This window comes from Ctenopharyngodon idella, chromosome 15, assembly GCF_019924925.1.
Source record: "Ctenopharyngodon idella isolate HZGC_01 chromosome 15, HZGC01, whole genome shotgun sequence".
Lineage (NCBI taxonomy): Eukaryota > Metazoa > Chordata > Actinopteri > Cypriniformes > Xenocyprididae > Ctenopharyngodon > Ctenopharyngodon idella.
Window position 1 is genome coordinate 13,359,136 of NC_067234.1, and position 13,365 is coordinate 13,372,500.

Genomic DNA, 13,365 nt, shown 5'->3' on the forward strand with positions numbered 1-13,365 from the left:
TCAGATCAGAGGGCACTCCTTCCATCTTTGTTATCGCATCATGGACTGTATTTCCCATAACCCATTGCCCAGACTCATTATGTCTGATTATTTTCAGCTGTTTTTCATCTCTGACTCATAAAACGTGCGCACATGGAAGAATTGAGAGTGCTATTCAGATTGAATAATTCAGTGGAAAATGAATAGTAATGATATTCGGTATACATAAATATTCAAGTATACATGAGAATAATTCTGTTCTCAGATGCCAATGATATCAAGAACTCAACATCCACTCTCTTCTTTTTTCCGGAATAGTTTTCTTCAGAGTTTACCTGTGTTTACACTGGTTTTCAAAACAGTGCCACCAATCTCGCCCACCAATCACAGCAGCTGCTCCAGGTACGTGCTCTAAGCTCAAATCTAATTGAATGACCCGGTTCTTTGCCAGGCGATGGGGAAAAAATTCAATTAATCACACTCGGACTCGGACCACAGCAAACGTGACCAGTGTAAAAGCGCCTAGTTTACATTGCACATATACGTCTTTCATAATTACATTGCACTTTAAACATGCATACTTTTTATGTACTACTATAATGCATGACTACTGTATGCACTTTTTAAAAAAAATAATATACTAATATTAATATAATATATTTTTCTATAATAAATGTTAGTGGTTGATGGAAGATTTGCAGATTAAAAATGGACAACACTACAGACAGGTGTAAATGGGGTCTAAAACATTTTGAGCTTGTCCACTTTCGACCACTTACAGAGGCCGTCGAAAATGCATTCAACCGGATTGCTTTTGTAGTGTAAACGCTCATGTGGTCAAATGTGTTCAAACAGCCACTAAAGACGCCTACTCTCCACCTACTGACCTAACGCATAAATATTATGTGAAGCACACTAGCCAGACGGAATTTAAATTTTGTCGGCTGAAGACCCAAGTTTGGTTTAAAGGCAAAAAACCTACCAAGCACAATGTTCTCTCACCATTCCTGATTTCTAACACACACTCACAGCGTTCGGCAGCATGGTCTTGTCGCTGTCAGAGCAGAAACAAAAAAGCTGCTGCTCTCCGTATGTTTTTCCATTATCTCAGGTCGTGTTCATATGTGAATTAAGTGAGCTTATTTCATCCGTTAGATTGGAAGATCTAAAAAATCCCATACATTTGCCAGCCCATAGACCCTTATCTTGAAGAAATCAGGATAGAAGTGGACAAAAGAGATGGAATAAAAGACCAGGTGTAAACGGTCAGGTGTCTCCTTCATCTGCTTGCGATCCGATCAATCAAAACACATCTTAATATCAGGTGTAAACAGGGCCTTATACATCTAGGTTGATTACTTACAAAATTAAATTTTGCCAATATAAAATGTAAACTGTACAGTTTTAAATTATTAAAAGAAACATGATGTTGATATGTTAAGTTATACTTACTCTGTCCTGGTAATATAGAATGGTATTGTGCAATGAACCCATTGCCGCCAATATTCCCATCAGTGTGAAATGACACCAACACAGTGCTGCTATTTGTATTCAGTGTAGGTGGTGCAACATTGCCACAAAATCTAGGAAGAAAGGAATCTTAATTATTAAAAGTTTGAGTGTGATCTCCAAGAACAGCCTTGTACAGCAAAATGTACTTAATAACTCATTTATTCCAATGTATGCAGCTTTAAAATACTCCATGTTTGTTTAAGAGGTATCTTGTGTTTTTATATAATTGTGTTTTTTAGGAATATCTGACGATGAATTGAATTATTAGAAAAATGATGCACATCCATGGATTGTCACGGTTGGTAATCCGCTGTCTCATTCTGGTCTTGTGTGTTTGTGTGTGTGTGTGTGTGTGTGTGTGTGTGTGTGTTCGTCACGCTGATTGTTTCATGTGGGCGTCACCGCTGATTACCAGTGATCAGCGGCAGCTGAATGTCATCTACCAGCCTATTTATTGCCCTGTCTTTCGTCCCATGTTTGTCAGATCGTTGCTGGATATCGCCCGTGCTGCTTCCTGTTATCCTGTGTGTTCCTCTGTCTGAGTCATCGTGTCGTGCTGTTCCGGTTCCAGTCCCGTTTGGATTACTCACCTGGTGTTTTCCCTTCACTCTGGATACTCTACACACGGTCTTCACTCTTCTGTTCAGGACTGCCCATCGAAGTCCCTGTGTCACCACTCTCCTGCTGGCTGCAACGTGTTGGACTCTGTGGTTTTCTCAATAAAGAGATTTTACTTGCAACTTGCATCCGCGTATTATTCCCGTGACAGAACGATCTGACCAACGTTATGGATGCAGCAAGTTCAGCTTCACTGACTGAGTTCATCAACCACAGTATCGCTCGTATGGACCAGCAGCAGGAGAGTATCACCACCACAGGGCGCGCTGTGCAAGCGCTCGTGACGCAGGTGTCCCAACAATTACAACTTCTGAGAAATCCCGCTGCGCCGCCCACACCGCCAATTCCCCCCACACCACCGGAGCCGGGTGTCCAACCTGAGCCACGCCTACCTGTTCCTCAGAGCTATGCTGGTGAGCCCAATTTTTGCAGAGCCTTTCTTACACGGTGTTCTATGCATTTTTCCCTACAGCCCCGGACCTTTGAGAGAGAAGAGTCCAAGGTGGCGTTTGTACTCACCCTCCTCACGGGTCAGGCGGCACTATGGGGAACGGCGGTGTGGGAGAACAAGGATCCATGCTGCACCTCGTTCCAGGCACTCGCCGCCGAGATGAAGAGGGTCTTCGACCGTGCTGTGGCAGGCAAGGACGCTGCCAGACTCCTCGCGGAACTAAGACAAGGTGATCGTACAGTAGCCGACTACTCTATCGAGTTCAGAACGTTGGCGGCAGAGTGCAGATGGAACGAGGAGGCTCAGTGGGACATGTTCCTGCATGGGCTGGCCGACCGTGTCCAAAGGGAGATTTACATCTTGGACCTTCCCCAGAGTCTCAACGGACTTATCGACCTGGCATTGCGAGTGGATGCTCGTCTTAACCGCCTGGAGCGGTACACTCAGTCTAACCAAAGACTGAGAGGCGCGGAAGGTCGATCAACCAATAAGGGGGACACGGTCGGACCCATCGCTGATCCCGAGCCCATGCAGGTAGGGAGAGCTCGGCTTTCCCGGGAGGAGAGAGAGAGGCGGAGGTCCCGAGGACTATGTCTGTACTGCGGAGGAGCGGGCCATTTTTTACATGCGTGTCCAGTAAAAGAACAAGCCCGATAGTAATGAAGAGGCTACTATCGGGTGGGATCTCTGCTGAGAAGTCCTCACCATCCACTCTCCTTCCGGTAAGACTGAGATGGGCCAACCACACACATACCTGCCAAGCCTTACTGGACTCCGGAGCCGAAGGTAATTTCATGGACATTCATTTCGCTCAGAAATTTCATCTCCCCATCACACCTCTCACCAGACAGATCTCCATTAATGCTCTTAATGGACAGGAACTCCCCAGCATCTCCCTTACTACCTGTCCCATAACTCTTACTACGTCAGGCAACCACACTGAAACCATCACGTTTCTCCTCTTGGACTCCCCTCTGGCACCCATAGTTCTTGGTCATCCCTGGCTTAGTCAACACAATCCCAGGGTGGATTGGCGCCAACACTCTATCTCTGAATGGAGCACACAGTGTTACGAGTCTTGTCTTGTGTCTGCTTGTCCGCCTGTGTCTGTTTTTGTGTTTCAGGAGAAGGCGGCGGATTTATCAAACGTGCCCGTGGAGTACCTGGATCTGAAGGAAGTGTTCAGTAAGTCCCGTGCGGCTTCTCTCCCTCCGCATCGTCCCTATGACTGTGCTATAGATTTACTGCCAGGTAAATCTCCACCTAAAGGCAAACTTTACTCTCTTTCTGTTCCCGAGAGGGAGGCCATGGAGAAATATATTTCTGATTCTCTAGCAGCGGGGTTCATCCGACCTTCCTCTTCTCCAGCGGGGGCGGGGTTCTTTTTTGTGGGGAAGAAGGATGGTTCCTTGCGACCTTGTATTGATTACCGAGGACTGAACAACATCACGGTAAAGAATACTTATCCTTTGCCGTTGATGTCTTCAGCCTTCGAGAGGTTGCAGGGAGCATCCGTTTTCACAAAATTGGATTTACGTAACGCTTATCATTTGGTTCGCATTCGGAAGGGGGATGAGTGGAAAACCGCCTTTAACACCCCTAGGGGGCACTTCGAATACTTGGTCATGCCCTTCGGGTTGTCCAACTCCCCGGCGGTTTTTCAGGCACTCGTCAATGACGTGTTGAGAGATATGGTTGACCAGTTCATATATGTCTACCTGGATGACATATTGATTTTTTCTTCTTCTCTCCAGGAACACGTTCAGCACGTCAGGCGAGTGCTTCAGAGGCTGCTAGAGAATGGGCTTTTTGTCAAGGCGGAGAAATGCGATTTTCATGCACAGTCTGTTTCTTTTCTAGGATACATCGTCTCGTCTGAGGGAGTACGTATGGACCCTGACAAGGTTAAGGCTGTGGTAGATTGGCCAAGTCCAGATTCCCGTAAGGCCCTACAGAGGTTTCTGGGGTTTGCCAATTTTTACCGGCGTTTCATTCGTAATTTCAGCCAACTAGCCGCGCCTCTGACCGCCTTGACCTCCCCCAGAACTACGTTCAGGTGGTCCGATACAGCTGAGGCTGTATTCGCCAAACTTAAGAGCCGCTTCGTTTCGGCCCCCATTCTCATAGCCCCTGATCCTTCACGTCAGTTCGTGGTGGAGGTCGATGCGTCAGAGGTGGGGGTAGGTGCAGTTCTGTCTCAACGTTCTTCCACTGACGACAAGATGCATCCCTGCGCATTTTTGTCCCATCGTTTATCACCCGCCGAACGTAATTATGACATTGGTAACAGAGAGTTGTTGGCGGTCAAATTAGCGTTGGAAGAATGGCGTCATTGGTTAGAAGGTTCGGGGGTACCTTTTATCGTTTGGACTGATCATAAGAACCTGGAATATATCAGGTCTGCTAAAAGACTTAACTCCAGGCAGGCTCGGTGGGCACTTTTTTTCGGACGATTTGATTTTTCTCTCTCGTACCGCCCGGGTTCCAAGAATATCAAACCCGATTCTTTGTCACGTATTTTTGATCCTTCCGAACGCCCGTCTACTCCCGAGTGTATTTTACCTGAGACATTAGTGGTCTCCACTCTTACATGGGAGGTCGAATCGAGGGTCAGTACGGCCTTAGAAGGGGTAACGCCTCCGCTCGGTTGCCCACCGAATCGTTTATTTGTGCCGGAGGGGTTACGGTCCGACGTTATCAAGTGGGGACATTGTTCCAACGTTGCTTGTCATCCAGGAGTAAATCGCACCAGTTTTTTGGTCAAGCAACGATTCTGGTGGCCATTGATGGCTCACGACATTCGCAATTTTGTTTTGGCTTGTTCGGTTTGTGCCACTGGTAAGACTTCCAATCGACCCCCAGATGGGTTACTCCAACCGCTGTCTGTCCCTTCGAGACCCTGGTCCCACATTGCGCTAGATTTCATTACCGCCCTCCCACCCTCCCAGGGAAAGACAGTCGTTTTGACCGTAGTGGACCGGTTCTCGAAGGCGGCTCATTTTATTCCCTTGCCTAAATTACCATCTGCCAAGGAGACAGCGGTAACTGTTGTAGATCACGTCTTTCGGTTACATGGCCTCCCGATGGACGTGGTTTCCGACAGGGGTCCCCAATTTGTGTCCAAATTTTGGCAGGAGTTTTGTAAGTTACTGGGTGCGACTGTCAGTCTGTCTTCGGGGTTCCATCCTCAAAGCAATGGCCAAACCGAGAGAGCCAACCAGGATTTGGAGAGAGTGTTGCGATGTTTGGTATCCAAGAATCCTTCCTCCTGGAGTCAGCAACTCTCTATGGTTGAGTACGCTCATAACTCGTTACCAGTGTCGTCCACGGGCCTCTCTCCGTTTGAATGTAGCTTAGGTTACCAGCCACCTATCTTTCCCAGTCTGGAATCCGAAGTCGCGGTCCCCTCCGCTCACGCCTTCGTCCAGAGGTGCCGCCACACCTGGAGTAGAGCCCGTGAGACTCTCCTTCAGGTGGGGGCGCGCACCAAGGCTAAGACCGATCGCCACCGGTCGAAGCCTCCCGTATACGTCGTGGGTCAAAAGGTGTGGCTTTCTACCAAGAACATTCCGCTCCGCTCCGTATCTAACAAGTTAGCTCCCAAATTTATTGGCCCGTTCCCTGTCACCAAGATCATTAGTCCGGTGGCTGTCCGACTCAAACTTCCTCCGGCGTACAGGAGAATACATCCCGCCTTCCATGTATCAAAGATTAAACCCGTGTTTCATTCACACATTAATCCGCCGGCCCCGGTTCCCCCACCGCCGCGACTCGTAGACGGGGAACCTACATATTCGGTAAACCGTATTCTGGACTCGAGACGGAGGGGACGCGGATTCCAGTACTTGGTGGACTGGGAGGGTTACGGTCCGGAGGAGAGAAGTTGGGTTCCTGCTAGGGACATCCTGGATCACTCCCTTATCGATGATTACAATCGACAGGTAGGTTCGTCTGGGAACGCCAGGAGGCGTTCCTAGGAGGGAGGGTACTGTCACGGTTGGTAATCCGCTGTCTCATTCTGGTCTTGTGTGTTTGTGTGTGTGTGTGTGTGTGTGTGTGTGTGTGTGTTCGTCACGCTGATTGTTTCATGTGGGCGTCACCGCTGATTACCAGTGATCAGCGGCAGCTGAATGTCATCTACCAGCCTATTTATTGCCCTGTCTTTCGTCCCATGTTTGTCAGATCGTTGCTGGATATCGCCCGTGCTGCTTCCTGTTATCCTGTGTGTTCCTCTGTCTGAGTCATCGTGTCGTGCTGTTCCGGTTCCAGTCCCGTTTGGATTACTCACCTGGTGTTTTCCCTTCACTCTGGATACTCTACACACGGTCTTCACTCTTCTGTTCAGGACTGCCCATCGAAGTCCCTGTGTCACCACTCTCCTGCTGGCTGCAACGTGTTGGACTCTGTGGTTTTCTCAATAAAGAGATTTTACTTGCAACTTGCATCCGCGTATTATTCCCGTGACATGGATGTTATTATTTTTCTAATAATTCAATTCATCGTCAGTTGGTAATGCAGCCGTTGTCAGTGTACGTTATTTTTCTAATAATATAGTCAATTATTCAGCTTATACTGCAGTTACCATGCCTCAAGACAATGTTCAAATGTTTATTTCAAAACCTGTGTCAGGTTTTTGTTCTTAAAATGCTTTTGTGTGTAGGACAAATATCTTACACATCTCACCCCAAGCCTTTGTTGCTAATTCCATAACATAATTTTAGAGCTAGTAACAGAGGCTTGTGCCATTGATATTCAGACTAAAGCTGCGTTCACACTGCCAGTAACTTTGTTGCTACATGTCGCCAGTGGCTGGTGGTGAGGTCACTAGTGGTGTTCCCACTACTTGTTGCCTAGTAAACTATATGAATGACAATTCCCTGATGTTATTCCTTTGCTATTGCGGCTATTTATCTGCAAAGAAAGTGCAAACGCCAGTCATTCTGAATTTACAAAACCATTCAAGCTTGAAGTCAGCACAGCAAGTACCACCATGCACACAGAGACATATCTTAAATTATAGGACAATTGCTAACTGCTGAAACTACTTCTCCATCTTGTCACCAACACGGATCATGTAGTGACAGATCACTGACTTCACTTCTATTGGTTGTTGTGCCCGAAAGTTGCACTTTATTTGCATAAAGTTAAACAAAACTCAACTTTGTTGCATTGCTGTACACGCCTACATGCTGTCATCAATGGAAATCCGCAGCTCTCCATTGAATAAAATGGGATCATGTCACTCTTTCACTGCATGTCAGACACCCTACTTAGCGGACATGCACATGCGCTGGCCACTGTAAGTTCATAAGACAGCAAGTGCAAATGAAGTTTGTCATTTGGGACAGGGACTGAAATAATCTTTGTCATAAAATTCATTCAAGATCTGAGGTGAATTTTTCATTGTCACTTTTTAAATGTAAATGCAGCAACATGTTAATTCTTGATATTGTTTATGATTAAATTAAACACTTAGGGTGAGCAAACCTTGTGACAGCAGATGTCTTCTCTGTCGCCTCTCTGACTTCTAACCAATCAAACAAGCAAGGAGAGGGTCCCTCAATAGCCAGAGATGACACTTGGATCTGCACTAGGAAAGGAGGAGACACCCTGATCACCCATACGCAGTGAGAATCAGGAGGATACAAGCCTGGGTGATTTGGAGAACTGAGAGTCCCCCCAGAATCGGTCAACACACCACCACATTCTGTAAAAGCAGATAAAAAGCTAATTCATATTGAAAAGAAACTTGAAAAAGGTATTCATACAAAATGTATGCATTTGATTGTGGATGCTCTATATGTTGACATACAGTCCCTAAAAAGTGTTTGGACACTTGTCACATTTAAAATGTCTGACTGAAATACAAAACAGCAAACCAACGGGCATCTGCAACAGAATGCTACTAGAGCTTTTCTTTAAATTAACTTTACTTATCTTAGCTTTATTATTATTACTATTATTATTATTATTATTATCCATTAGTTTTAACTAACTGGTGATATTTAGAAGATGTGGTATATGTGGCTTATGCATATAGCTGGTGATGGAATATGTGTTAGGCTACTCTACTGTTTTGTTAATGCTCATCTCACTATTCATTATTTTAAATACTTGCTATGCATTTGGTGAGCAATTTATCTGACACATTGCAAGTGAATATGCTTTCTATTTTGGTTCACATCACTGCATCATACAATATATGTGAAATGTGTGGATATGCCAACAGCTGTCAGGAGTATATTATTTTTTGTGGGTTTTAGTTTGGTTTTGTTCTGTTCTCCTTCCTCTTGTGCAATTAACACAGCCACCGTTACAACAGCAGATCATATAATAATTATAGTTTATCTGTTTACAACAGTGGTCATGCACTCATTAGTAAAATAATATTATTTAATTTATCATTATTTAATTATTATAAATTGCCTGTGTAAATAAAAAAAAAAAAAAAGTAGTTGTTAGTCTCTGTGTATAAACATAAAGGATTTAAAGGACTAAACCCAATTTTTAAGTAGAAAAATTTAAATTATGCATTTAAATTATGCTAATGCATGTTAAATGACAGATAAAACATTGTTTACCATTGGCAAGGGCAAATGGTCCGTGTATCACCTGATCATTTCATTTCCTATTTGGAATGAAATAAGGAGAAATCAAAAGATGGCTTGTTTATTTGTTATTTTTTCCTTTATATTAACAAATGGATAATGAGATTTCAGCTCGATTTCTAATGTTTCGTTCGTGGTTTACAAATCGGTTTGTGGCTTTGATATTTCATTCGCACATATGGGCGGCGCTAAAACACCCCTTTCATCTGACTGGTCAAACTGCGCCGTCTTCAGTACAGCCTTAATTCTGTCAGGTAGAATAAGAGTCGGTACCGCACACTGTCAAATCCCACTTTAATACAGTTTTTTTTCAACTGCTTACACACATTTTCAAAACTTAGCCTCTTTTTATCAAAACTTTACGCACAAATCCAAGAATTGCACACACAAAATACAAAATGCCTCACATCTCTTGCAAAATGAAGCACTGATAAATCAGCAACAATGAAATGAAGGGGTGACACCATGACCATTTTGTTGTGGTGCCCGGGGAGCGTCTGGGGGTTAGGTGCCTAATAATGACTTTAAAAATGTCTGAACATAAATCTAAATGAACTTGTGAAAAGATGAATACATGAGAAATGGCAATTGAGCCAGTGAGTGATGTTTTGCAGCCATCTAGTGGCTGTCCTTGAAATTTCATGTTATTTTAATTTTAAAAGTGTTTGTTTTCCAGTAGATGGCAGTAACCTTCCACTAAACCATGGCACATTGTCCATGTTGTCTCCATGAATGAAATTAAGAAATCTAATGAAATATAAATTATTACAAATGCAAATACATTTAAAAACACCATAATTGAGTGATATTACGTATGTTTAAAAAAATATATTATTATACAAACATTCCCATGAGTTATCAGCAGAAATAATATTGCACTTGCATTCAATTACAGTGAGCACACAGCAGCTTCTTGGTGTTACACACACACACACACACACACACACACACACACACCTAGTGATCTCATTAAAAGGCGAGAGTGGGAAATGTTATGGACATGTCATCATGGTCATGTTTATCATTATCATTTTTACCCCCAATCCATGTTGCCCATACAGTAATACAGCAAAAAAAATTTAATTTTATCCAGAGAGACGCAGCTATATACATTGCATGTATCAGTGGGACATGGAAACACAGGTAGGACATACTACATCATTAATATTTCATACACCAAACTCTGTATCAGCATGCTGTATGGCTTGCCATCTCTCAAGTGTTGTACATTAGAGGCAAAGCTTCGTAGCAGCACTAATTATGTGCCCAGCAACACATTTCTGCTTCAAATGTCAGTGAGTGGTGGTTCGCGTGGCAACAACATCTGACATTTGACAGTGTGGTACCGACTCTTATTCTTCTTGACAGAATTAAGGCCGTACTGAAGATGGCGCGGTTTGACCAATCAGGGCTGTTTCAGCGCCGCCCACATGTGCAAATGAAATATGAAAGCCATAAACCGATTGGTAAACCACGAAAGAAACATTAGAAATTCAGCCGAAATCTCACTATCCGTTTGTTAAAATAAACTTTTCATTTCTCATTATTTCATCCCAAATATGAAATGATCAGATGATACATGGACTGCATATACACAAAGCATTGTATACCCTTTGGCAACAGTATTTCATGAACAATACTCGCCTTCACCAAATAACATTGTTCTGCCACTAAATTATTCTGTTAAATTTATATTTAATCTGTATAGTTCTGACAGCATGGCTTAAATTTCATGCCATTAATTTACTGCTTTATTATCATTCAGTCATAATGCAACTCCTTTATTAAAGGTCTTTTAACATCTAAAGAATGAATAAAGTCTGCTCACCTCAAGTTCACATGGGTGTCCTTGCAGAGTAACAACATGTGTAGTGCACATAAACCCAACCTTAAATGCCACTTGAGTTGATATTTTGTGATAAAATGCAAAGGCATTCAAACAAGTGTCCAAACACATTTTTGGGTCACTTTATATGAAAAGGTATGTGTACATAGAAGACCATTAACTGACTTGTAAAGAATGTGGGCTCTTTCCCAGGCAGGGGTAGTGTGGAACTATGAGTAAGATGGGGTGCAGTCGTACTCAAAGAAAGATTCTGTAAAATGATATCTCCAAACTGAGAGTCTAAAGGGGAAATCTCTCCTTTATTACTCTTAACTTCTGTGAAAATCAAGAAAGAGTAGAATAGTGAGAAATCAAATTTAGTTATTTTTTCTACTGCTAAAGCATTTACGAATTTGGTGCATAACTATTATGAGGTGTCAAAATTCCTTTCAGGTTTCTCAATCAAGCTGATGGATGCAAAGTTCTTTTTTAAAGGGATTTTTGCAAGAGTAGGTAAATGATTCAAATTTGCATTGAATTGTGAGCAATTCAATGCAACCCTGCCGACTACGTTGACAGGTTGCTTTAGGTCGTAACCTTCTGGAGGTCTTGCTAGAACTTTACAAAAGGAAAAAAGCAACTGTTCCAATATTACCCTTGAAAAGAGTTATGTTGGTAGGAAGCAGTTTTCTCTGCAAGCTAAAGATGACAAGGCCCCTTTGTATTCAGGGACATATCGGGGAGGCTCCTCTCAGGGCAGTCCAGTAGCTCGCCGTGATCGTATAGTGGTTAGTACTCTGCGTTGTGGCCGCAGCAACCCCGGTTCGAATCCGGGTCACGGCAAGTTTTTCTGGGTGCCACTGAAACTGGACTCCACGTTGCCACCTCTTCTAGTTTTTTCTGTTTGCATGTAATCTGTAGCCATGTTGCTTCAGAGAGAAAATGTTGCTGGTGTATTTTCTAATCGCTAGGTGTCAGTACATTCGCTGGCTGTTACCTAGAGTGCAGTGGACCTGCTATTTGCTCCAAAGAACTGCGCCTTTGACGCAAGTTTACAATAATTATAAGCGCGCCGCAAGTCAACACATCAAAGCATGTAAAGATGCTTTCCAGACAAAAAGCGGTGAGTTTTTGTTTCTTTTTCCTAGCATTATTGTCATTTGATTATTATTACTATTAGTCTAATATGCTGCATTCTCACTCATTCGCAAATATATTTTGACATATCAGACGTTTTGACGGGCGTTCTGAATCGTGGAAGAAACGCGATGCGTGGGAGATTCTTTTTCTCTCCCGCCAATGCTATTCATTTTGCTGCGCATTCCCACGCAGCACGCACGCGTCGCGCCCAAGAGCCCGGATAGCTCAGTCGGTAGAGCATCAGACTTTTAATCTGAGGGTCCAGGGTTCAAGTCCCTGTTCGGGCGAACAAGCCTCATTTTTGTGTAGTGGTACGTTTTGCTGTTGAGTTCTTGCCGATCTACCCTGGTGAAAGTGAAATGTCATGCCCCGTCGGTGCAGTTTGTAGTCGTGGCCGAGTGGTTAAGGCGATGGACTCGAAATCCGTTGGGGTCCCCCCGCGCAGGTTCGAACCCTGCCGACTACGTTGACAGGTTGCTTTAGGTTGTAACCTTCTGGAGGTCTTGCTAGAACTTTACAAAAGGATAAAAGCAACTGTTCCAATATTACCCTTGAAAAGAGTTATGTTGGTAGGAAGCAGTTTTCTCTGCAAGCTAAAGATGACAAGGCCCCTTTGTATTCAGGGACATATCGGGGAGGCTCCTCTCAGGGCAGTCCAGTAGCTCGCCGTGATCGTATAGTGGTTAGTACTCTGCGTTGTGGCCACAGCAACCCCGGTTCGAATCCGGGTCACGGCAAGTTTTTCTGGGTGCCACTGAAACTGGACTCCATGTTGCCACCTCTTCTAGTTGTTTCTGTTTGCGTGTAATCTGTAGCCATGTTGCTTCAGAGAGAATATGTTGCTGGTGTATTTTCTAATCGCTAGGTATCAGTACATTCGCTGGCTGTTACCTAGAGTGCAGTGGACCTGCTATTTGCTCCAAAGAACTGCGCCTTTGACGCAAGTTCACAATAATTATAAGCGCGCCGCAAGTCAACACATCAAAGCATGTAAAGATGCTTTCCAGACAAAAAGCGGTGAGTTTTTGTTTCTTTTTCCTAGCATTATTGTCATTTGATTATTATTACTATTAGTCTAATATGCTGCATTCTCACTCATTCGCAAATATATTTTGTTAAGGCGATGGACTCGAAATCCGTTGGGGTCCCCCCGCGCAGGTTCGAACCCTGCCGACTACGTTGACAGCTTGCTTTAGGTTGTGACCTTCTGGCGGCCTTGCTAGAACTTTACA

The 13,365-nt window shown here is 43.8% G+C and overlaps 1 protein-coding gene and 3 non-coding genes across 4 annotated transcripts in view; 3 read left to right on the forward strand and 1 right to left on the reverse strand.

Annotated features, from left to right (window-relative positions):
- mfrp (membrane frizzled-related protein) overlaps nt 1–13,365 on the reverse strand; it is a 49,085-nt gene that overhangs the window by 22,009 nt on the left and 13,711 nt on the right. Inside the window, exons 2-4 of the mRNA XM_051862463.1 lie at nt 11,180–11,329; nt 8,048–8,267; nt 1,432–1,562 (exon numbers count right to left, since the gene is read on the reverse strand). Of these exons, the coding sequence (XP_051718423.1) occupies nt 1,432–1,562; nt 8,048–8,267; nt 11,180–11,329 (501 nt within the window). The remainder of the gene's footprint in view (nt 1–1,431; nt 1,563–8,047; nt 8,268–11,179; nt 11,330–13,365) is intronic.
- On the forward strand, nt 11,765–11,836 carry trnah-gug (transfer RNA histidin (anticodon GUG)). The gene has a single exon. It is a non-coding gene; the product is annotated as a tRNA-His (tRNA).
- Nucleotides 12,348–12,420, forward strand: trnak-uuu (transfer RNA lysine (anticodon UUU)). Its single transcript has one exon. It is a non-coding gene; the product is annotated as a tRNA-Lys (tRNA).
- trnas-cga (transfer RNA serine (anticodon CGA)) lies at nt 12,518–12,599 on the forward strand. The gene has a single exon. It is a non-coding gene; the product is annotated as a tRNA-Ser (tRNA).